This window comes from Eschscholzia californica, unplaced genomic scaffold (assembly GCF_041429995.1).
Source record: "Eschscholzia californica isolate CP2 unplaced genomic scaffold, dmEscCali1.0.p SCAF_5, whole genome shotgun sequence".
Lineage (NCBI taxonomy): Eukaryota > Viridiplantae > Streptophyta > Magnoliopsida > Ranunculales > Papaveraceae > Eschscholzia > Eschscholzia californica.
The window spans coordinates 46947586-46969589 of record NW_028238472.1 but is presented as its reverse complement, the minus strand read 5'-3'; the positions used below and the strand labels follow the sequence as shown (position 1 = coordinate 46969589).

Sequence of the window (22004 nt, the reverse complement as noted above, 5' to 3'; positions counted from 1 at the left end):
CATGGTATTTAGGAAATTTTCCAAACACCTTGTTAGAGAGAACACCCTGTTAGAGAGAAAGAAAACAAGATCTTATATCCCTCTTTGATTTAAACTCTTTGATTTATCCTGTAGATTTCTTTGTCTGATTCGTCTTCAAGAAGACGTAACTGTTTGAAAGAAAACAACATTCCAAATTTTAGGGTTTACCAAACCCTAGAACGGATCCTGCAAATCACCGAGCATACATCGGGCAAAGTGGTTGAACCTTTTCATGGATCTTTGATCAATACACATGAGGATATTTTGAGAGAAAAGTAGGCCTAAGAGAATTAGGTTAAAGATATAAATTTGGTTGGCAGATTGAAATTTTGTTGGATCTCATGAGGAGCAAAACCCCAAGACTTGAATTGGGAGAGAAAGTAATAGAAAGCATAAAATACACTCTTATTTGTTTTTTTCTCTCTCAACATTATCAAAAATTAAGTTGTGATTGAAATTGCTTTTGTTGTTATTATGCAATTAGATTATGCAGAATGACTCAATCGATCTCTTTCTCCCTCACACAAACTGTTTGGCTTTAGGGTTTTTTCTTTGACAACATGCATCCATCTTTTTTTTTTTGACAATAGAAAATTTCAAGCACTCTCACTCTTTTAAACGATTTATTTCTTCCAGGTTTTACAATGTTTAGGATTTTGATTTATGGTCTGTAAGCTTTAAGAATTTGTTTTACGATTCGTAATGGTTTTAGTATTTATGATTTTATGGTTTTATTGGTTTCGATTTATGCTTTCTCTTGATTGATTAATTTATGGTTAGTAATCGCCTTATGGTTTGTAATGTTTTCAAGATTTATGGTTTTATGGTTTGTAAAATCAACCGTCATCAATTGAGTTTTAGTTAATGGGTTATATTGGTCCGTGCAATTGACTGTCATCAATCAACCTGCTTGGGTACCATGTTAAATTCAGGATTAGATAATAATCAGAGAGATATTCGACACAATAATTTGACGTGGTTCAGTCGAAGATCCCCCACAATCTCGACCTGCATCCACAGACAAACCAATAATGAATTTGTTAATAGTACTATGATTGTTGTTTGATTCGTTAGTTTGGACAAACAATATAGAATTAATAAACTCTAGAACCTACTCGTATCTATAGAATGAATTATCTAATAATAATATTTGATGATTACAATAGATATTCTAAAGGGCAAAATTCCGAGCCTATAAGCACATCATCATCGAAAGTGACAACTATAACCTCATCAAGCACATCCAAGATCGAAAGCATACGATCAAATGCAATCAAAGATTCACATCCACAAAATCCGAGATATGATAGGAAATTTCAACAGCATCCTTTTTCAATATATAAGGATGACGCTAAACTCTCATGCAGACAAGCTGACAAAGTGGGCTAGAGAGGAAAAAAGAGCCAAGATATGGAAGCAAGTGCCTTATCTTTTAATTAAGCAGTATTGTAAAAGTATTTTATTATAATCTATAAAGAGCAACTATTTCAAAAAAAAAAAAAGATATTCTAAATACATGAAACTCAATCTTTTAGATTTTCAAATATCTTGAACTTTTGTTGATCGTTAGATCTCCGTCTTTTTGATCAGTCGCCTTATTCACGTATTTTTTTTTCAAGAAATCTGAAATTGGACATGGTACTTGTACGAAGCTTGCAACAAAAAAAATGGTAATTGTGTGAAGTTTTCTTAGATTTGGTAACCTACCATTCAAAAGAGCAAGTAAATTTCCTTAAAAACAAACTAAAAAATATGATAACCCCAATTGGCAGTGTTATGGGTCTAACTAAAACTATACAAAGTGGTATAATATAATAAATGAATAGCAAAGCAAAACCATCTGGATGCATATGACCCCAGTAACCAAACTATTACATAAAATGCAAGTGGGCGTGGGATTGATTGACCAATACAATATGCCAAGTTGGATGAGCTAAAGCCACACTACGCATAGTCACACCCAATTTTAATATGTAAGTTTGTAACATGTATCTACAAAAAAAATTGTGAGATGTGTTATATTTGTGGCCAAAATCAATTGGTAACAGAGATTACCTAGATATTATATTATAAGTTATCAGACCATTATTGTTGCATTCGAGAATGTTTTGTACGTATATTCATGTGTGACGCTTATTTAATCTAAAACACGTTAAATTTTTAGATGACGTGGTACACGTGTAACTGTAAGATTGTCACACGTAAATATGACTCTAATACTATTTAAATTTGTGATCATCAAACTCAGAATCAATTGTTGATAAGTAAACATGACAATAATGTTATATTCTTTATTATGGAAGTACTATTCATTATGTGAGACTATTCTCATAAATGTGTACAAGGATAAAAACTTTAACGTTACATTCTTCATAATGAACTACTATTTTATTATGTGAGACTATAATCATAAATATGTACAAGACATAAAAGCTAAAATTATTGAATTTCTCGACTCAAGCACATATATCAAAGAGTACATTAATCTAAACTATAGTTTTTTTTTTGTTGAACGCTAAAATTATGTGAGACTATTCTCATAAATGTGTACAAGGATAAAAACTTTAACGTTACATTCTTCATAATGAACTACTATTTTATTATGTGAGACTATAATCATAAATATGTACAAGACATAAAAGCTAAAATTATTGAATTTCTCGACTCAAGCACATATATCAAAGAGTACATTAATCTAAACTATAGTTTTTTTTTTGTTGAACACTAAACTATAGTTGTTCACAATTTTTTCTTAATTTTCGTCTCGAAATTTATATATCAAAGAGTACATTAATCTAAAATATAGTTGTTCACAATTTTTTCTTAATTTTCGTCTCGAAATTTATATCTGGATGCTCATTTTGTAAATTAAGTTTCTCAATAACTTATTCTTTCAACCATATTAATATTGGGAAGAAAAACGCCAAACCCAAGTGGAGTTTGGTGTTTTTAAGAGTTTGGGAGTGTATCTAGACCACCCACCAAGTTGGGTGACAGAATTAAGATAATACTACATGTATATATTTGGATAGGTGGTATATATATATATATGTGTGTAGAAAATGCTAAACGTACAAAAGATCTTGGTTTAGTTTGTGACTAGGATACATCCCGCGCCCTAGGGCACGGACACTTGTATCAATCAAATGTTACGAAATTTATTGTTATATTTTATCGTGAGAGAAAGATTTTTATTAGTTATTATTTTTTTGTATTATTTTTTTGTTTTTTTTCTCTTAAATTAGTTATTATTTTAGTGAGAGAGAGAGATTTTAATTTTCTTCCTTAACCCTTGAAATTTATATGTTTCTTTTTTTTCTTAAATTAGTTATTTTATTTCTAAGAAGGAAACGATTATTGTTTTTTAAATAGGCAACTTTATTTCTACGAAGGACTATATTTTAAATTTTGAGAAGGGCTTCTAGAAAATATCCTTTATTAAAAAAGGATGTTTGTCCCAGTCATCGTTTTCCCTTCTGTTTTATTATATAGACTAGTTATAACCCGTGCCCCTAGGGCACGGACAATTGTGTCTTGCGAATCATAAAAAGTCAATGATTTTTGACTGATGAATACGAAGTACATCACATTTAAATATGAAACAAGAATAACATTGGCGAACATAAGATCATAAATAAAAAATTTAAAATAAGTCAATAGTTTTTAAGTGGTCTGAAATCGATAATTAGTTTTGGAAGCAACATAAAAAATCACTGAAGTTTTTAGGTCGTATAAAAAAGGTAAAAATTCATTTTACTTTTACAAGAGATTAAAATCACAGAGGTTTTCATATACGCATATATATAAAACTACCACTTAATTGACTCTTACTCACCTCAATTTTTTTTTTGAAAAGTAAAAAAAATAATAGATTTAAATCGTAAAATCAGAGAAAGAATAACAACTAACTCTTCAAATAGATGCTTTTCAAATCTAGTAGAAGCGATACAAAAAGATTGAAAATCAAAACTTCAATGAAAAATTTAATTCTGCACTTTAGAAAGATTAACATAGAAAGCGAAAATAAAGTAAATCGATAGAGAAAGAGATACATGTAGAGAGAAGGAGATTTATCGTTTAGCAACAATTGTATTTACAATTAATTATTTCAGTAAACTTATGGAGAATACACACTATTAATAAAAGATCTATACATACTGAATTTTATGTATTAATCATACATTACTAATACATATTAACAAAATTAAGAAAAACTAATGCTAAATCAACTAAGAAAAACTAATGTTGAACCATCGAAAAAAATTTCTTCTACTAAAAAATAAGAAATTTGGTAAGAAAAAGGTAGATAGAAGTGTAAGAAAGAAAGATTGAAAATGGAAAGTATATATAGAGAAAGGATTGGGAGATAAAATCCATCAATCTTCTTCTTTTATAACCGAAAGACAATTATTTTTTGAAAATTATGGAGATAGAGAGGTTACGAGGGAGATATCAAGGGTTAAGATTTTATGAGATTTTAGGAATTAAGATCTAAGGGTTATTATTTCATAACCTAAAACACAATTAATATTGAAAAAGTTATGGAGATAATAAATTGTGAAAATGGTCATTAGTATAAAATTAATCTTTCATTAATTTTATGATGGTGGTTATAATTTGAGATAAGAACTAAGGGTTGAGATTCAACTGTGGAAATTGAACGGTCAAAATTATCGTGGGTTTGTATAATAGATTTAGTGAATGGGTGAAAGAATTGTGTTTTTTTCAGGTAGGTAAGAGATCTAATGGCTAACATCTGAGAAAAAATACAACAGACGGTTAGATCTATCATTTGGTTTGTCCCAGTCAGCACAAAACATTGTGTTTTGTTATATAGATGATTTTAATTTCTAAGAAGGAAGGATTATTGTTTTTTAAATAGGTAACTTTATTTCTACGAAGGACTATATTTTGAATTTTGAGAAGGACTTCTAGACAATATCCTTTATTAAAAAAGGATGTTTGTCCCAGTCATCGTTTTCCCTTCTGTTTTATATAATAGATATTGTTAAGACTATTAATAAGTCCTTCCCTAATAAACACAAGTTATGGCTCGTGTACTGTGAATTGCACTTATTTGGTGAAAGAAAATTAGATTTTTTTTGTGAAAGAAAGTTAGATTAGGAAATCCTTGGTTAGATAGGATATTGTTGGGTAACTATAGGATATTTAACATCCTTGGGTGGCTTGTTGTTATCCTATTGTGTGTGATTCTCTATGCCTTCTTTTTCTATGTAAACATTTAAGAAAATAAATTTTTTTGATTCCTATTTAATAATAGAAAACCTCTCATTTATACACCAATTGGCATTTAGTTTGGAAAGATTCATCAATCCACCGGTGGGATTAGTCTAGCCTAAACTACCAACTGATGTAGTCAGTATGATTTTTTCTGAAGTAAACTCAAATCGCTATCCGTTTCTCATATACATATAGTTTTAAAGGGTAATTTCGTGTTTATATAAACCAGGTTTCCGTCGCGTCTCACAGATTCCTCTTGGCTAATGCGTAACATTCTCAAATTCTTCAAATGTCTGCCACCTTTAGTACAGTGGTTGGACATCTCTGCTAACCTTATCGAATAGTGGGATCGAGTCCCTGGAAGATTGGGGATATTATAACTGATTTATATAGTTGGGGATATTATAAGTGATTTATATAGTTGGGATATTATAACCGATTTAGTGGAGAGATCCTAACAAACTAATTTAGTGAGAAGATTGGTTGGAGAAACCTTGAGAGAGAAAAGTAGAATGAGAAGAAAGTGGGACAATATAAAATAGAATGACGCTATTACCTTTATATTTTGAGTACATTTACACAAAGAAGATTTTATAGCAGCCGTCAGATGTCTTTATCAAATTCCCAAAATAAATAGACGGTCAGACTTATCCCTCTCATACCGACTGATCTGTTTTAATATACATGATGGTAGGGTTGTGAGTGCTCTTCAAAGTCGATAATTATTGACCATGGTCAAGAGAGTGCTTGTTAGTCTTATAAAGTTTATTAAGTAGCTTCTACTAAATAGACCAATCTTCCAAGGGGGTAGTACTAAAAATGGAGAAAACAATATACAATAATTTATAGGTAAAGAAACCAATAATAATTGAGAGAACATGTTAAATGCAAGTAGATGGTGTATGACTAAGAAGTCTTCCTAAAAATATAGTTTACACACCAAATAAAGAAAAAAGTCTAAATTTGAAGGATTTGTATTAAACATTTAGATCCATTGATTCTACCCCTTCCCTACAAGTTTCCTACACAATGTCTTTCTCTCTCTAAATATTCACTCAAGGCTTTGTATTTTTTTTTGTTGAAAGACTCAAGGCTTTGTATTGAGACATTAAAGTCTATTTATTCTAACCTTCCTAATGACTTCCTCTCTCTAAACTTCTCTCTTTCTTACCAATTTTTATATGGTGACCCATGCCTTCCTTCCTAGCTTGTTGGTTCATGCATTTCTGAACCACCACAACAACATGTATTGATGTGGGTCCCATTCAAATCTCTCCTCAAACTTAATTGTACACAATTGTTTGTGTATTGTTGGGTACATCTATATATCCATATGTATGTCATATGGTTTAGCTAAAATGTTGGAATCAGATGCAATCTTTTAAGATGGTTTAAACTAAAAAAAGACCAGATTCAAATACCAGTTTAGATAAAACATTACATGATGGATGAATGAATGAAAGAGTGTTGATGAATTCAGAAGGGCGCAATAGATTTAATGAACAATTAATTCATACATATGTCAGGATTAGACACCTCAAGTTTTGACCCATCCCGTATGTAACACTAAAATTGGGACGATTGCCCCATATGAATTTGTCTAGGATGCGACAATTTCTTAAGGTCCGAACAAATGAACCTAACATTGCTCACTAGAATGCTTTCGATAAGGAAATGTGTTCCAGCCTAACAAAAGTCCTAATTCCACCCTAGGATTGAGAAAGGGCAGGGCGGACCACCCCAATGAGATGTGTTGTGAAAGTGCCAAGCAAAGGGAAAATCGAAGCACAAAGAACCATATCCATTGGTTATTTAGTCGACGATTATTGCCAACTCCCTTTGAGAATGTCTACACCATAAAAAATAAAATGTCCTCCACAAATTAAATTTTGAGTCATTTTTATATGAGCCCTAAGAACTTAGTACAAAATTTTCTTTGGATGAGTTTAATAGAGGAACCCCATTTCTACATTCTCCTTGTTATTTTTTATGGAGGGATATAGTGTATCTCTTAACACCAATTATATTTGATCTTATAAAGAAAATAAAATAAGATAATCGACTTCATTTAACTTTGAAAAACTAGTGTCTCTAAACACTAACTTTATATGATTCTGTACTTTCACCCTTTGTTAACATTAATATAATTTTACATTCTAAAATGCTACCGACCGACCAGTATATACATTAACGTACGGATTTATTTGTGATAAATAACTTTTTCCATCAATTATAATATGACTTACATAAATTTAAAATAACATTTTTTTTGACAAAGAAAAAATTAAAAAAGAATTGGTACATCGAACTTATCTCGACACGGTTTCGCATTTGGCACCCCATAGGAAGGAAACCAATATCATTTTATATTCTATACGGTTCACACTTTACAAGGGGGGGGTAGGGGAAATAGAGAGAAGATATTGGATCTCCCAAACAACATGAAAAATGAGGAACACATGACCTAGTTCATTTTCTCCCAACTTCTTAGAAACCTATGTTTGTTTAAATAATATATGTTACCTTTCCAGAATGACTACAGTGATACAAATACCAAGTACATAGAATTATGCTGGCACTATTAACATTTTTCTATTTTAATGAATGGAAATATAGTAAAGAACAAACGAACACGTATTTTCGTGGGGATTTTGGTTGGCCTATATAAGTATAACATAACTATTGTACTCGTATTTAAGCTAACAAACACATGCTATATGATCTATTGTACTCGTATTGTCCTGTATTTTCGTAAAAAAGAACTAGAAAGTATAGATGAAAAGGGAAAACAATTAAGAATGAAAAACAAAAAATGGATTGAGATATAACAAAACAATCCTCATAAAGATTCTTTTCCCATAAAACACTTAAAAAATCACAAAAAAAAAAAAATTATACGACAGAGCGAACAATAAGATTTTAGAAGACGAGATAAAACCATAATATTTCAAAACATAGTATCCAACATGAGGGAAAGATAAGAGAGAAGAAGACAGGTAATCCAATACTCTGTGTACAATTCGAAATTTTAGTAAGAAACTATTATCGTCATCAAATGTCGTTAATTTTGAATACACAAATAATTCCATCTAACTTTCTCTTTTTAGGGTTTATTTTTGTACTAAACTTTAGAAAGATTACAGCGACAAACCAGGATCATTGAGCTATTAATCATACAACCCCTCCTGCTCCCATATATCAACAAGGAAATCTACCATTTCCTGCCCAATGTTCAAAAAATTTAACCCATAGTTGGCATTGTCGAAAATCAACCTCAGCATTACCACAATACTACATAAATAAATGAAAGATTAGCTGAACCAAGTAACAAACTTGGCGGGTAGGAGTAGGAGTTGACTTACCGAGAGAGGGATTGGTTGGGGGAAAGGCTTGGTGCTTCCAAGTAAATTGTCGTAGGTCGCATTCCAACTGCGAACACAAGAAATAAAAGAGTCGATTAAGAGATGAACAAAAAAGAAAGGTCAAGATCATGAATAGTGAAGTGTCTTATGTTCTAACATTTGGAAGAGAAAATAGATTTCAGGTGAGTGAATGTTGCAGCGGGGTCATGGTTTCCTTCAGAGTTACCAACTACTCTACCTCCCTTGCATACGGCGTACCGATTTCCCTGTACCCTTTTAGGGTAGGTTCACGATCAGATCTCCGAATTTGGCGTATCGGAATCTCTAGTCCTAATTAACCCAAATTCTTTGTAAAAATATGGGAGCTAAACTAGTTGAGTTGTTGCCATACTGATTTATTGGATAGCTAGTCAAGACTTTTAAGTTTAATAGAGATAAGATGGCTGAGAGTTGGTGTATTTGACCTCTGCTCATCATATGGCGTATATATTATCTAGTAGAAATAGTCCAAAACGTGTATCCTAAAATAGTTTAACGAAGAGGAATACCCCTAGTGTACCACATACTCACATGGTAGCGTATCACGTACGGTACCTGTACCACATATGAGAGCGAACTGCATTCATGTAATATTGGTCTCCTCAGGGACAAGGTTTTGAAATAACCGTAGTACCCTACTCACTATATCACATCAACCACTTCGACATGGTTCGAAGTTTATAATTTCAACTTAGGTCTCATACCAGTTGGAAAATCAAATCAAAATCTGATGTCAATAAGGTCACGCCACTAACTAGAACTCTAGAATTACCAGATCAAGTTTCAGTTATATCGTTTGTCATAAATCAAGAAACCAGGATATAGGTTGCACTTCCAAACTGATTCTAAAAGGTTCGACTTCGATATCAACCAAGGCTGCAAACTCACAGATTCCAAAATAAAACACACCTTAACCGAGGCTCTTTAACCTGTTTAGTCTCGCTGCCCGACTTTTTATTTCCTATCCATTGCTGTCTACTTTGGTTCCAGAGCACAAGACCTGCAATCATAATTCCAATAAGAACGACAAAGGGAAGAATAAGAAATACAAGAACCAGTATGATAAAGCCTAAGTTGCATATTCTTGGTAATGCCATTTTTCACTCCAATTTGGAGAAAAATGAAATAGAGCAGATGAGCTAGACCAGAATAAATTTGACCTAGGGCACCCAAAGACAGAAAGGATTTCAGAACCACCGCACTGATATGTATTATCAAATTAATCAAAAGTCCATATGACTATACATATTTTGCGGATAAAGTTGAATCCTCATGAGCTAATATGTTAGGAACAAAGAACTTCACACTGAACTATTTTATCACTTTCAAGAGAAGAATAAACATGAACTTGCCGTGATTCACAAATTCAGGAGGATTGCTTGTACTGCCTGCTCCAGTGTTGGAATCAAGCGTTTGGTTTGATGCACCGATGGATGAGACACTGCGCTGAGACTGAATTGCGCTGTTTTCCATCTCACATGTGCTAGTGCTCCAGAAATCCTCAGATATACTAGGTTTCCTCACAGTTCGACCTTGAATTTTCAGTCCCTTCGCTGGCTCATCCACAGCAGTAATTGGTGTCGCCTTCGTAAAGCATCCAAAACAACCTCTGCTCTGTTGCAAATGAGGTTGTTACCTGAAAAATGGTTAGCACTGGCAAACCAGAACCCTATATAACTCACGAAACAAAGCACTAATATCAAATAGAGCTACCATCCAATGAGTTATTTAAATAACAGAAGTAAACTCCAATATCAACCCTTCAAGAACATATGAAATGCAATTAGAGCTACCATCCAATGAGTTATTTAAATAACAGAAGCAAACTCCAATATCAACCCTTCAAGAACATATGAAATGCTACTGCACCTAACAAAAAGATTGTGGTAATTTCATTCTCAAGATCTCGTATGATGGGACATGGGTATCAAGAATAGGAGTAGAGAGCGAAATGTTGGTCGGAGGTGGAGAGAGAGATCCCACTTCAGCTCAGAAAGAAACCATTGGCAGGTTTTACAATACAATGATGTCTCTTTAGTCTTTACTACTCCGCTAAACATACAATAATTGGCACGTCGATGTTTAAGCTGGTAACACTCTGCTTTGACAAACGAATATGATCTCGATGTGGTATTGTGGGGTGCCTGCCTACCTGGAAGATGACTAGCGGCTATCACCTAAATAGCTTATCATCTAACATGTGGACCACTCCAGTATGGATAAGGATACTAGTATGATCTGCTGGATAGAATGAGCAGATCAGGCCAATTCGGGAACACAACTGTATCACATATGTACACGTTCTTGTCGTAGTTATTATATCCTTCATTTATACTTAATATTTATTTCTCCTTTGAACAATATTTTACTATTTCTTTATTATTCGACAAACTATACACATACACAAACACATTCATTCATTCATTAATAAATTTATTTCCTTGTCGTAGTTATCAGGCAAATCATTCAAGTATCAAATTGTCCGAGTATTGATGTTACTTATCACCAAGAGTGATTGCACCTAATGATGCATTAAACCAGTGGTAGGGTGGACCGTGGACAATTAAGGACTAATGATAGAACCTCAAGCAGTAACCGGAAGCCAAACAACCAAGACTTAGCATTCTAAATGGACGTTTAAGGGTTAGATCCACGTATAGTGGTTGCCACGTTAAATAAGATTCCTCAAGAAGCCAGATCACACTGGACCTGTAGCATTTAATCGCAAATTGATATGCTTTCTGACAGTTTTCACAAGTACGGAAATTATTGAACAATTACAACCAAAAATAGTAGCTTAATAAGAAAATTGTTTTTGTAGTCAATAAAAACTCAGAAAGCAGTATTTCGGAAAACATTATTAGTACCCAGTAGTCTAGAAAAAACACAAAATCAAGATAAATATAACACATAATTGTGATCTGAAAGCATAGACAATAAATCATAATCTGAACTTGTTAACACGAAGAATTATCACAATTTTTTTTAAATTTTAGCTTTCTATGAACTTTCTGAGCTAAAAAAAAGTCCAAGAAGATAGTATTTGTCTCTTACACTGAAAAGAGACCTCCATTTATCTCTAAACTTCTCCATTGATAAACACTTGTTAACACGAAGAATTATCACAAAAAACCCTAAAAGTGCCTCATTAACCTTCTGCCACAACCAAAAGTTCTCCATTTGATAAAGAATGATTTAAAAAAAAACAAGCATCTTACTAGAAAAAAAAAAACCAAATCCCTAGAAGATGTTAAAGCAAAATCCTTGAAGTTCGACATAATAAAAACCTCAAGAAAGGAATGGAAACCCTAATAAATACCATGCTTAAAGAACAAGCTGAATAAGATCCTTACTTAAAAGCGTTTCCATATTTAAAGATCAAAATGAATTAAATTTCAAATTTTGAACTGAATTTCTTGATCTATAGAGGAAGATAATTACTTACCCCATGCATAAAGATATCTGTTTAATCCAATCCGTAATAGATCTTCCGAGAAGCATTTAACCCTAGCAATCGACCATCAATATACAATCACCTCGAAATTTCGAATCCATGAAAGTCAATCTGAACCTAAATTCAATAAAAACTAAAGAATCTTAACTTCAATTATTGATGATCAAAATTTTGAAGTTAATTAGAATAGAACAAGGAAACCCCTAATTTAGTAGGGTTAGGGTTTAATACTCACACTATGACACTAGACCAACTTTATCTTTTCTCTTTCTACTTCACGAATCAAACGCCCTAGAAATTGAAGAAAGCTGAGTGGGACATAATTCAGTTATGGGCGTGATATTGTGGACCTGAGAGTATGTACACCTTAGGTCTTAATCGTTGGTACTTTCATGTATCGATGATGAATCATCGAACGGTTAATACATCAGATCGAGCTGATAGAAGTTTCGTAACCTCCAACAAGTTGAAGACGAAATAACTTAACTAATTTTAAAGGCGCCTATAATTTATTTATTTTTGACAAATGGACCATTAGAAGTGTTCTTGACATCTCTTTTTGGCACTCTCTCCTTCTAAACTTTGTCACGAGGGACACCAATAACAATTTGTTGGACCTTTTAAAATACCCGGCCCTGCCTTTTTGGTGACCCGAAGCGAACCAAAAAAAATGTGGCCTTTATACTATATGCAACTCAAAACTCCAAAAGGCAGTTAGGGCAAACCTGTATTCCGATGCCCTACTCCTTTGTTAGGGCTCGAATTCATCTGAAATTTTAGATCCTCCTCTTATTCCATTGATTTACGTGGGTGGGTATTTATTTATTAATCGAAAATCAGATTGTTGAATTGTCATTGTTTTAGTTGCTTAAAATTCATCGATTAACTTATACACTGTGATTCTGAAGTTTGGTCGGTCGAGTTCTCACCATCATCAGAATTGCTCAACCAGGTATGGAGTCTTCATCAAGTTTTCTAGGTTAACTTGAGAGATAAGGTATTATTTTTATTTGTTTCAGTGAAGATTTTAAGAAGATTAATAGGGAACCTTTTTTATGATTTGGGGAAATTTTTAGGGTCAGCGGATAGAATATTGGTTGAGAAAATTCAGACATTTTATTTCCAATTAGAATTTCTATTTCCACTCGGATTGAGGATTAGTAGTTCCTAATCCTCTTATTTAAATACCCAGAGACAGTAGGTCTCTTTTTGTGGTAGGAAACCCCCAAAAAATAAGTATGCATACCATGAAGAAGAGAAAGACTATCTTGGGTTCTGTTCATATTTTGATCCCAAAGAATTATGACATAGTATCCAACATACTTAGCAGAGTTCCTGTTAAGACGTTGATGCGGTTTAAATCCGTATCCAAAGATTGGTTCTACTTGATTCAACACGATCAATACTTTCATGATTTACATCTTAGCCGACCCGATAATTACCCAATGCTCCTTTTCTCTGTTCGTCTCGACAACACCCAAATCTCTTTATCTCCAATGGATCTGCATGGATGTGCTGCAACAAGTCATGCTCATAACATAATAGTGCCCGTGCGTGAACGTTTGCTGAAACCCATAAACGGTTTGGTATGTATCCGGGAGTACTCCGAATGCAAAAGCCCCTTTTATATTTACAACCTTAGCACTCGTGAAGAAAGACGACTAGGAATATTAAAAGAGGAGAGAGAAATATTATCTCGTCTTTTAGGTTTCCCTCGTATTGTTAGTTATGGACTAGGATTTGATCCTATATCGAAGATACATAAGGTCGTGCGCATATGGCATGCCTGTAACAGTATGTTTTGCGACGTATTCACAGTAGGGGAAGATGAATGCTGGAGAAGGATTGATGAAGTACCACCGTGTATGATTGCAAGAGACTGTGTTTATGCAAATGGTTCCATTTTCTGGAAGAAGCTAGGGGGGTATGACTTTATCGTGGCATTTGATGTTGGAAGTGAAAAGTTCAGGACGATCTCAATCCCTGATTTTGTCCACTTTAAATTTGATTTGCTGGAGATAGACGATTGTGTATCTCTTACAGAGAGATTATTGGTTGTTAGTACAACGAAAAACACTTTTGTGTTTTGGATATTACACGAAGATCCATATGAGAAGGAGGAAAAGAAGAGTAGTACTTGGATTGAAGAGACTATTCATGTTGATTGGAAAAGGGACACTATAATAAACTTAGCGTTTGAAGCTATTGCAGGGACAGACCTAATCATCATCGCTCACACACAGAAGATTACTTCTAATACTAAAAAGAATCGTGTTTATCATCTTTATGACAGGAAAAAGAAAACGTCCAAGATGGTAACAGTCACTAATCAGGCTTCTTCAATGACAAGTTTTCTGGGAAGTCTTTTTCTTTGTTAAAGCCGCAGCATTTCTACCTTCCCCATCCACCAGGAAACTGAATCTCTTTAAGTTTTCCAATTTAGCACTATATAGTTTAAATTGTATTAACAATGAAAAAGTCGACTAAATTATTACTAATTATCACCGTAACAGGTAATTAATCTTCAAAAAAAAAAAAAAAAAAAAAAAAAAAAAAAACTCAAAACTCATATTTATCATAGAAACATTATTACTATCATAAAAAAATTATTATGTGTACAACGGACATAAGATTACCTAAACTTCAAATTTAGAGAAACTAATTTCTGCATATGCAACTGTAACAGGTAAAGCTAGCGAAAATTGTCAGCAATCCACGCGTCTTGATAAAAGTCTACCATATCAGAGTTTAACTTATTTCGAAATTAAATATACGAGCATCGTCCTATCATACTTATCACCATCGATAACAAAAAGAGTATAATATGCAAGATAACCGTGTAGCAAATTTTTCCAAAGAAAAATCACAATTAATAATTCTTGTGAGACCATATATTCTGAGAAACTAATTTATACCCAAATTAGAGAGATTTTTCTTCAACAAAAGTAAGTCAGATCTTATTACATTATAAATCGGTTAATGATTAATCTATAAAAAAATTCATTACATACTATTTACTTACGCATATAACGTACCAAATTAGGAGTTGACTATTAATTCCACGATCGTGAATTAGGTATTTAACTTGTTGATCATAGAAGATTGCCGATTCAATGAGCTCAAGCTCATATAGTGAGTTATGAGCTTGAGCTCTTTTTTGACCTATGATCATTGGAGATAACCTATGATCATGAATCTAGGACAAACTCATGAAAACCATATTGTTTTAGGAAAACTCATTCATGTATTTGGTTAGGTCATTCATGGTAACCAGAATGAATTAGATAACTGTCACAATTAAATTTGTGAAATTGGTCTTGGGCATGTAGATGAAAACATGATAAACAACTAATTATATTTATGTATATTCATAACTTGGGTATGGCAGGAAACCATGAAATATTTTGAATGGGGAAGGTAAGAAGATATCAAGACTTTTTTAGAACACCCACCAAAAAACAAGATGAAAGCACGATTCCTAGAGTTATTAATTATAAACATGAGGGCCAAATTTCATAGTTGGTCACAACTAGGGCCAAATTTTGTAGTTGGTTAAACACTAGGGGTCTTATTTGAATCAACCACAAATGAAATGATGGGCCCTTAACAACAACTTGGATTTAAAGTGCCCGTCATGTCATCCTGTTGTCTGTTTTTTGACCTGGGTTAGTTTTTCTTTTATAGGCACTTATAAGATACTGCCTTATTGAAGTTTACTAAAATGTGGCTTTCAAAATTGGGTAGCCCAAAGCGAGCAGGGCCGCCCCCGAATACACAATAACTTAAGAGTTAGGCAGTGGTGGTCATCGGCGTCTAGAATCAGATTGACACGATTATTTTACAAGGCAACACGACATAACTCATGTTGTGCCAATCAATCACAGGTGAATGGGGGTCGTGGGTGGTCTAAGATTTTAAGACCCCAACCACGTCAACCACAAACAATTAGGAAGAGCATCATAGTCCGCCCATGACCAATATATTTTCTTTTTTGAAATCCCGAAACTATATTTCATTCATAAGTGATACAATCACAAATTTACAGGGATAAAATTTTATTCCTCTCGACCAGATACTTGAGAGTTACATAAGAAAGTTCGCAGAACTTCGAATGTAAAGTGCCTCATGTATTGAGAGAAATTGACTAGACACTGACGAAAATAAGAAAGAAGAAAGATGAAAAGATCACAGATTAAAAGACCCTATAGGTCAACAAAATAACAGGAAAAAACTAAAAGAACCACCACTGTTGTCCATGACCAATATTGCTCCTAATCCGTTACAATCAGGTTATTCGAAAAGTACCACCAATTTTGTTATAATTGATCATTCAAAATGGAGGATATTGGTTGGTCCCAAATCCATCCTCTATGTTGTTTTAGAGGGTATTTTCAAGAAGCATAATAATTGGGTTCAAAATGGAGGATATTGGTTGGTCCCAAATCCATCCAAAAAACTGGGCACTCTAACATCTCCCAGTAGTATTTTGAGCGAAAACAGAAGTATTCATTCAGGAAACATAAAACAGATAATATCCAAATAAAATCAAAATCATAAAAAATAAATACTATAAAGTGTGAATGAGCAGAACGAAGAGCGGATATGTGTATCTTTGTTTGTTTATTTTTTGTGTAAGCGAAGTTTTGCACATATACTATATATGATATCGGGACAATGGCGAGTACAAGATAATAGTAATGTGCCATCATATAATAGATAATATCCAAATAAAATCAAAATCATAGAGAATAATACCATAAAAGTTTTAGCCAAAACAGAAGATCCTTAAAACAAAAATTCTAAACTTTATTAAATACTTCATACCCTAAAAAAGAAAAAGAAAATAAAATAAAACCTTAATTGAATTTTTAGAAATTTAAATACTAGTATGTTCAAAGATAAGTTGTTGAGCAGCAACAACATCAGGGAGTGCAGGAATAGCTCCTTTGTTAGTAGTACAGATAGCTCCACAAGCATTTGCAAATATCAATGCTTCTCTCAATTTCAATTCATCTTCAAATATCGTCTCAGTATCTTTCACAATTGAACAAAGAATTGATCCGACGAATGCATCACCAGCTCCAGTTGTATCTATCGTATTCACCTTGAATCCCGCCACTCTTCCTTTAAATCTTTCTGTAAAATATCGACAACCCTTTTCTCCATCCGTTACAATTAATAACTTCAGTCCTTGGTACCAAAGTGAAAGTACATTCTTTTCATCTTCTGGGTCTCCTTGTGTTAGAAACCCTACTTCTTCGTCGCTTACTTTAATGAAATCGGCTTCTTTCCAGATGCTTTTGATGCCTTCACGAGCTGCTTCAGGTGATGGCCAGAGAGGTAACCTGACATTAGGATCATAGGAGAGTAGAGCACCAGATTCTTTAGCAGCTTTCATGGCTGCCATATGAGCAGAACGACAAGGTTCGGAGATTAAACTAATGGAACCATAGTGAAAGATTTTTGATTGTTTAATCAAACCCATGTTGAGTTCAGACTCTTTTAGTAGCATATCAGCACTAGGGTTTCTATAAAACATGAATTCTCTTTCACCATTCTTCTTTAATGTAACAAAAGCAAGTGCAGTTCTTGCATCTTTGTCAAAGCAGACACCATCACTGTTGACTCCATTCTTTTTAAGAATATCAACCAACATATGACCGAATTCATCTTCTCCGAATTTGCCGATGAAAGCGGAAGAACCACCAAGTTTAGTAACAGCACAGGCAACATTAGCAGGAGCACCACCAGGAGCTTTCAAGAAACCATTAGATTCAGAAAGAGATACTCCAGAGACATCTGGAACAAAATCAATCAACATCTCTCCAAAGCATACTATCATCATATTCATTCCCCCCGCTGCAGATTTTGATGTCGTGTTCGTCATCTTCTTCTTCTTGTTTGATCTGAGAGACTTCGAAGCAAAACAAAGTTGAGAACTGTAGAGAGAAAATTATGGAAGGAGGGTAAAGTGAGGGTTGTATATTTATAAGTATAGCAGAGGAATTAAGTGGAGTTGATATCTAAAAAGGATTCCTAATTTGGTTCTGATTAGATGTCCTAAAATTAACAACAACCATTAAATTTAAATCCCTTCAGGATATGGATGAAGACCAAAAAAGAATCCAATTCTGAATCTTATATGTTTATAGAAAGAGTCATTAGATGTGCCCGTAAAGAGTTTGCAGAAGAAAAAAAAGGACTCCTCATGTAAGCAGAAAAAATATAGAGTTTTTAATTAAATAGGTTAATATTATTAAAAATAAGTAAAAAGAAAATTAAACATCTTCAAATTATCAAAGAAAATTTTGTCGAAAATTCTCTACAAATTCTATGAAACAACATCAGTTAACTTTTTTTCAGTCTTTAGCTCTTTAAGTATTTTTCGTAATTTGCAACATGTTGTTTCTGATTAGGTGTCCTAAACTAAACAAAAATCGTTAAATTCATATATAATCGTTCCTATGATATTGGATTCAGGATAAGGATGAACACAAAAATAAAGAATTGAAGAAAAAAAAAACCCTTATGACAGCAGAAAAAATATGGGGGCTTTAAACTAAGTAAATCAAAATAACATTAAAAAAATAAACATCCCCAAGGGAATTTTTGTCAAAATTTCTTATAAATCTTTTCTTTAGTGATAACAGATCAGTCAATTTTTTCTAGTATGAACCTAGTATTTTCAAATTTTGCAGTTGGTTGCACCTGATTCCAAAAACAGATATGCATTTGGGTTTTTAACCAACAACATATAGATATTTGAGTTTTTATTTACAAATAAATTACAAATGTGTAGTTTTGAACTAATTTTTTTTTTTTTTAAAAAAAGAAATTTGATATTGGGTCTTCGATCTAATTTCTTAAAGTAGTTGTCAGCCGCAACGATTTGTCTCGCAAAAATTTCAGCCGCAACGATATGTCTTCTTCATGTAGTTTTCTTCTTCGAATATTAGGGTTTTAGCTGTCTCCATCTTTTGATTTCTTCTCTGCGAGTTCGACTTCACTTCCTCTTCATTTTCTGTTTTCTAAAATGCTTTGGACCATAAACTTAAGGATTTTTGAGTGAAAGGTCCAATTTTTGGGGGGTAAAACCAAAATAAATCCAATCTTGCCAAAAAATGAGTTTCCAGTCCAAATGCCAGGACAGCTCATTGTTTCCTGATTTTTTTTTTATCCCACTCTTGCCCTTGGACGGGATATGCTGACGTTTCCTGACAAAAAAAACTAGATGGTAAATAAAATAATTTTCCGTACACAAAAAAATTCAAATTTTCAAATTTTTTTGAAAATTCAAACGAAATTTCAAATTCCCGCCCAACAAACAATCTCTTCCCGGTAAATAAAATAATTTCTCGTACACAAGAAAATTCAAATTTTTAAATCTTTTTGAAATTTTGAAATTTTCAAACGAAATTTCAAATTCCCGGTACAAAAGTGTCTAGTACAGAAGAAAATTTTCGGTAAATAAAATAATTTCCTGGTCACAAGAAAATTCCCGGTACAAAAGTGTCTAGTACATAAGAAAATTTTCAGTAAATAAAATAATTTTCCGGTGCGTCAGACAATTTTTCAGAAAAATTTCGTTTCCCGGAAATTTTTCGGTGGCAATTTCGTAAATTTCTGAACAGTAGAGATTCTGATGGACGGGTTGTCAGATTCTTTTTCAGAAAAAGAATCGTTTCCCGAGAAAATTTCGATGGCAATTTTGTAATTTTTGATGGCATGAACCGTAAATACTTTGTTTTCCAAGGGCCATTTCGTCATTTTTTTCCCAACCTGACTCTTTAGACCTGCCTTTCATTTTTTGGCTACCTAGGATGGGAAACCTATTTCCTGCTTCATTTTGGATGGTTAACCCAATCCCTCTAAACTTAATTATATATAAGCAGTAAAGACAAAAAAATTTTTTAGGGAAGTTTTATTAGGCCTCCCCAATTTTGTTAAAAGGCCTCTCATGAACCATTTTACTTGCTAAATTATCGATGAGGGGAGGCCTTTTAACAAAAATGAGGGGGCCCTATAAAATTTCCCTTTTTTTTTTATCTACGACGAGCCTGGACCTTGTTTATTTTAAGATAAACTTGTTATTATTGTAAATTTGTAATCATATCACATCTCTACTGTGGACATGCCAACTTGTAACAACTTGTAGTAATTAGATTGAATACTATCATTTTAGATATAATCCGATAAACTAAAAGACAGCTAACAAGAATTGTTTAAATTTTACATACACTAGTAATACTACAAAATTGACAGACTTTAGACACACCCTTTTTGTTACGTACCATGCATACCGTGACTATTTAGTCAATATTTGTTAAGAATTATTCTTTGTCGTAGCAAATGTTGATTAATAGCTACAAAGTTCGGTAGTACTTACTACGCATATATCCGTATCAAGTGCGTCACACACCCAAAGTTATCAAAAGTAGAAATAAACGGTTAATGGTCAAATTTTTTTTGAACATTTAGTTACGTCAAAATTCATAGGGAAAAAAAATTTAGTTTGTAGTTACGGAAGGAAATTGTAGCAGAAAATTCATAGCTAAAACTTTTTGTGACGGAAAATATCAGTTACGAGGCGAAAGTCGTAACAAAATATCATCTGCTAGTCACATAAGGGATTTTTAGTACTATGACCCCCATTTATTTAGCTATATTAGGACTACACCCCTGAAAACATTTTCAAGGTATCCATGTATATCTTTTCAATCAAAGGATCCATGCGTGCTCAAAGACGTAAAACAGTGACTTGGGAACTGTCTCAAATAAATGTGCATTCTCCAGTTTTTTTTGACGTAATAGACAAAACTCTTTTTTTTTTCTTTTGATACATATAAATCTGGAATGTTGAATCTCATTTTTAGGAGTTGGATGATGAAAAGCACAGAATTCAAAACTTCAGATCCTGAGGAGGAAGAGATCGAAAAAAGTGAAAACAAAAATAAGGAAAAAAAAGAGAGGAAAATGAGCGGATAGCAATAGCGGAAAGCTGGGATACTATTATATTTGCTCAAGCAATAAGGGGCTCTATGTTAGTAACCCACTCAATTCTTAGGAAATATATTGTATTGCCTTCATTGATAATAGCCAAAAACATCGGCTATATGTTATTATTGCAATTCCCCAAGTGGTATGAGGATTTGAGGGGGTGGCGTAGAGAAATGCATGTTAAATGTACCTATAATGGCGTTAACCCCCAATGTCCATTTTCCCGTCAAATAACCGTTATGTGAGGGACGTGTGAGTCACATGCTCGATCTCGGACCATAATGCCCCGTCCTAATCCGACGGTTAGAAACATTTTTAGTATATGACCCTAATTTATTTAGCTATATTAGGACTACACCCCCGACGAAAATCCCAACTTGGAGCTTCACAACCACCTATTTCTCAAGTATCTTCTTCCTCTCAGCCATCAGCTTGACAACCTGCAGTACATAGGGAAGGTTGTCCAACCTACTTTGGAAGGAAACCAACTAGACCTATTGGTCAGGTGTTTAGGCCTCCAAGAACATGATGGGTTTTATACATGTGTTTTATATGTCATGGCAAGAATCGGTCGACTAACACTTGTTTTTGCTTCCCAAGATATCCAAAGATTTTCCAGTGAAATTGAATGACATGTCCTGGGTTTGAGTTTTATAGAGGATGCGTTATGACCGTTCGAGGGGGTGAAGGGCAATCTAAAAATGATGTTCCAACAACTACAAAGAGGGAGATTAAATCAAGACCCATCATCACGTTAGTTTCCTCCTAAAGTAGGTTAGACAATCTTCCTTATGTATTGCAGGTTGTGAAGTTGATGGTTGAGAGAAAGAAGATACTTGAGAAATAGGTGGTTGTGAAGCTCCAAGAGGTATTTTCGTTGGGGGTGTAGT

The 22004-nt window shown here is 33.4% G+C and overlaps 2 protein-coding genes and 1 pseudogene across 7 annotated transcripts; 1 reads left to right on the top strand and 2 right to left on the bottom strand.

Moving 5' to 3' along the window:
* Window positions 1-8179: 8179 nt before the first annotated feature.
* On the bottom strand, window positions 8180-12427 carry LOC147539855 (uncharacterized). 5 transcript variants are annotated; one of them, XM_086640916.1, is made up of 6 exons: window positions 12353-12427; window positions 12109-12250; window positions 10016-10272; window positions 9573-9663; window positions 8625-8691; window positions 8180-8483 (listed from the first exon to the last, which is right to left on the bottom strand). In XM_086640916.1, the coding sequence occupies exons 2-6, from the start codon at window positions 12162-12164 to the stop codon at window positions 8430-8432; spliced, it is 525 nt and encodes a 174-aa protein (XP_086497042.1). In that variant the 5' UTR covers window positions 12165-12250; window positions 12353-12427; the 3' UTR covers window positions 8180-8429. The 5 variants fall into 5 exon arrangements, with proteins under 5 accessions (XP_086497042.1, XP_086497044.1, XP_086497045.1 ...); XM_086640918.1 differs by having other exon boundaries at window positions 10016-10277; window positions 12353-12417; XM_086640919.1 differs by having other exon boundaries at window positions 10016-10277; window positions 12109-12234; window positions 12353-12417.
* Window positions 12428-12825: 398 nt separating this feature from the next.
* Window positions 12826-14613, top strand: LOC147539854 (putative F-box protein At1g32420). Its single transcript, XM_086644321.1, has one exon. It carries the CDS (start codon window positions 13356-13358, stop codon window positions 14493-14495), a length of 1140 nt encoding a protein of 379 aa, XP_086500447.1. The 5' UTR covers window positions 12826-13355; the 3' UTR covers window positions 14496-14613.
* Window positions 14614-16902: 2289 nt separating this feature from the next.
* Window positions 16903-18107, bottom strand: LOC147539853 (fructokinase-2 pseudogene; annotated as a pseudogene). Its single transcript, XR_015225609.1, has one exon. The product of XR_015225609.1 is annotated as a fructokinase-2 pseudogene (transcript).
* Window positions 18108-22004: the final 3897 nt, after the last annotated feature.

Excerpts from the sequence above, each read along its gene's own strand:
- LOC147539855 (XM_086640916.1), bottom strand. The coding sequence starts at position 12,164 with ATGCTTCTCGGAAGATCTATTACGGATTGGATTAAACAGATATCTTTA. Across the intron at positions 9,664-10,015 it reads TCCTGAATTTGTGAATCACG|GTCTTGTGCTCTGGAACCAA; the intron begins GCAAGTTCATGT and ends TTATGATTGCAG. Across the intron at positions 8,484-8,624 it reads CCCAACCAATCCCTCTCTCG|GAAATGGTAGATTTCCTTGT; the intron begins GTAAGTCAACTC and ends AACATTGGGCAG.
- LOC147539854 (XM_086644321.1), top strand. The coding sequence starts at position 13,356 with ATGCATACCATGAAGAAGAGAAAGACTATCTTGGGTTCTGTTCATATT.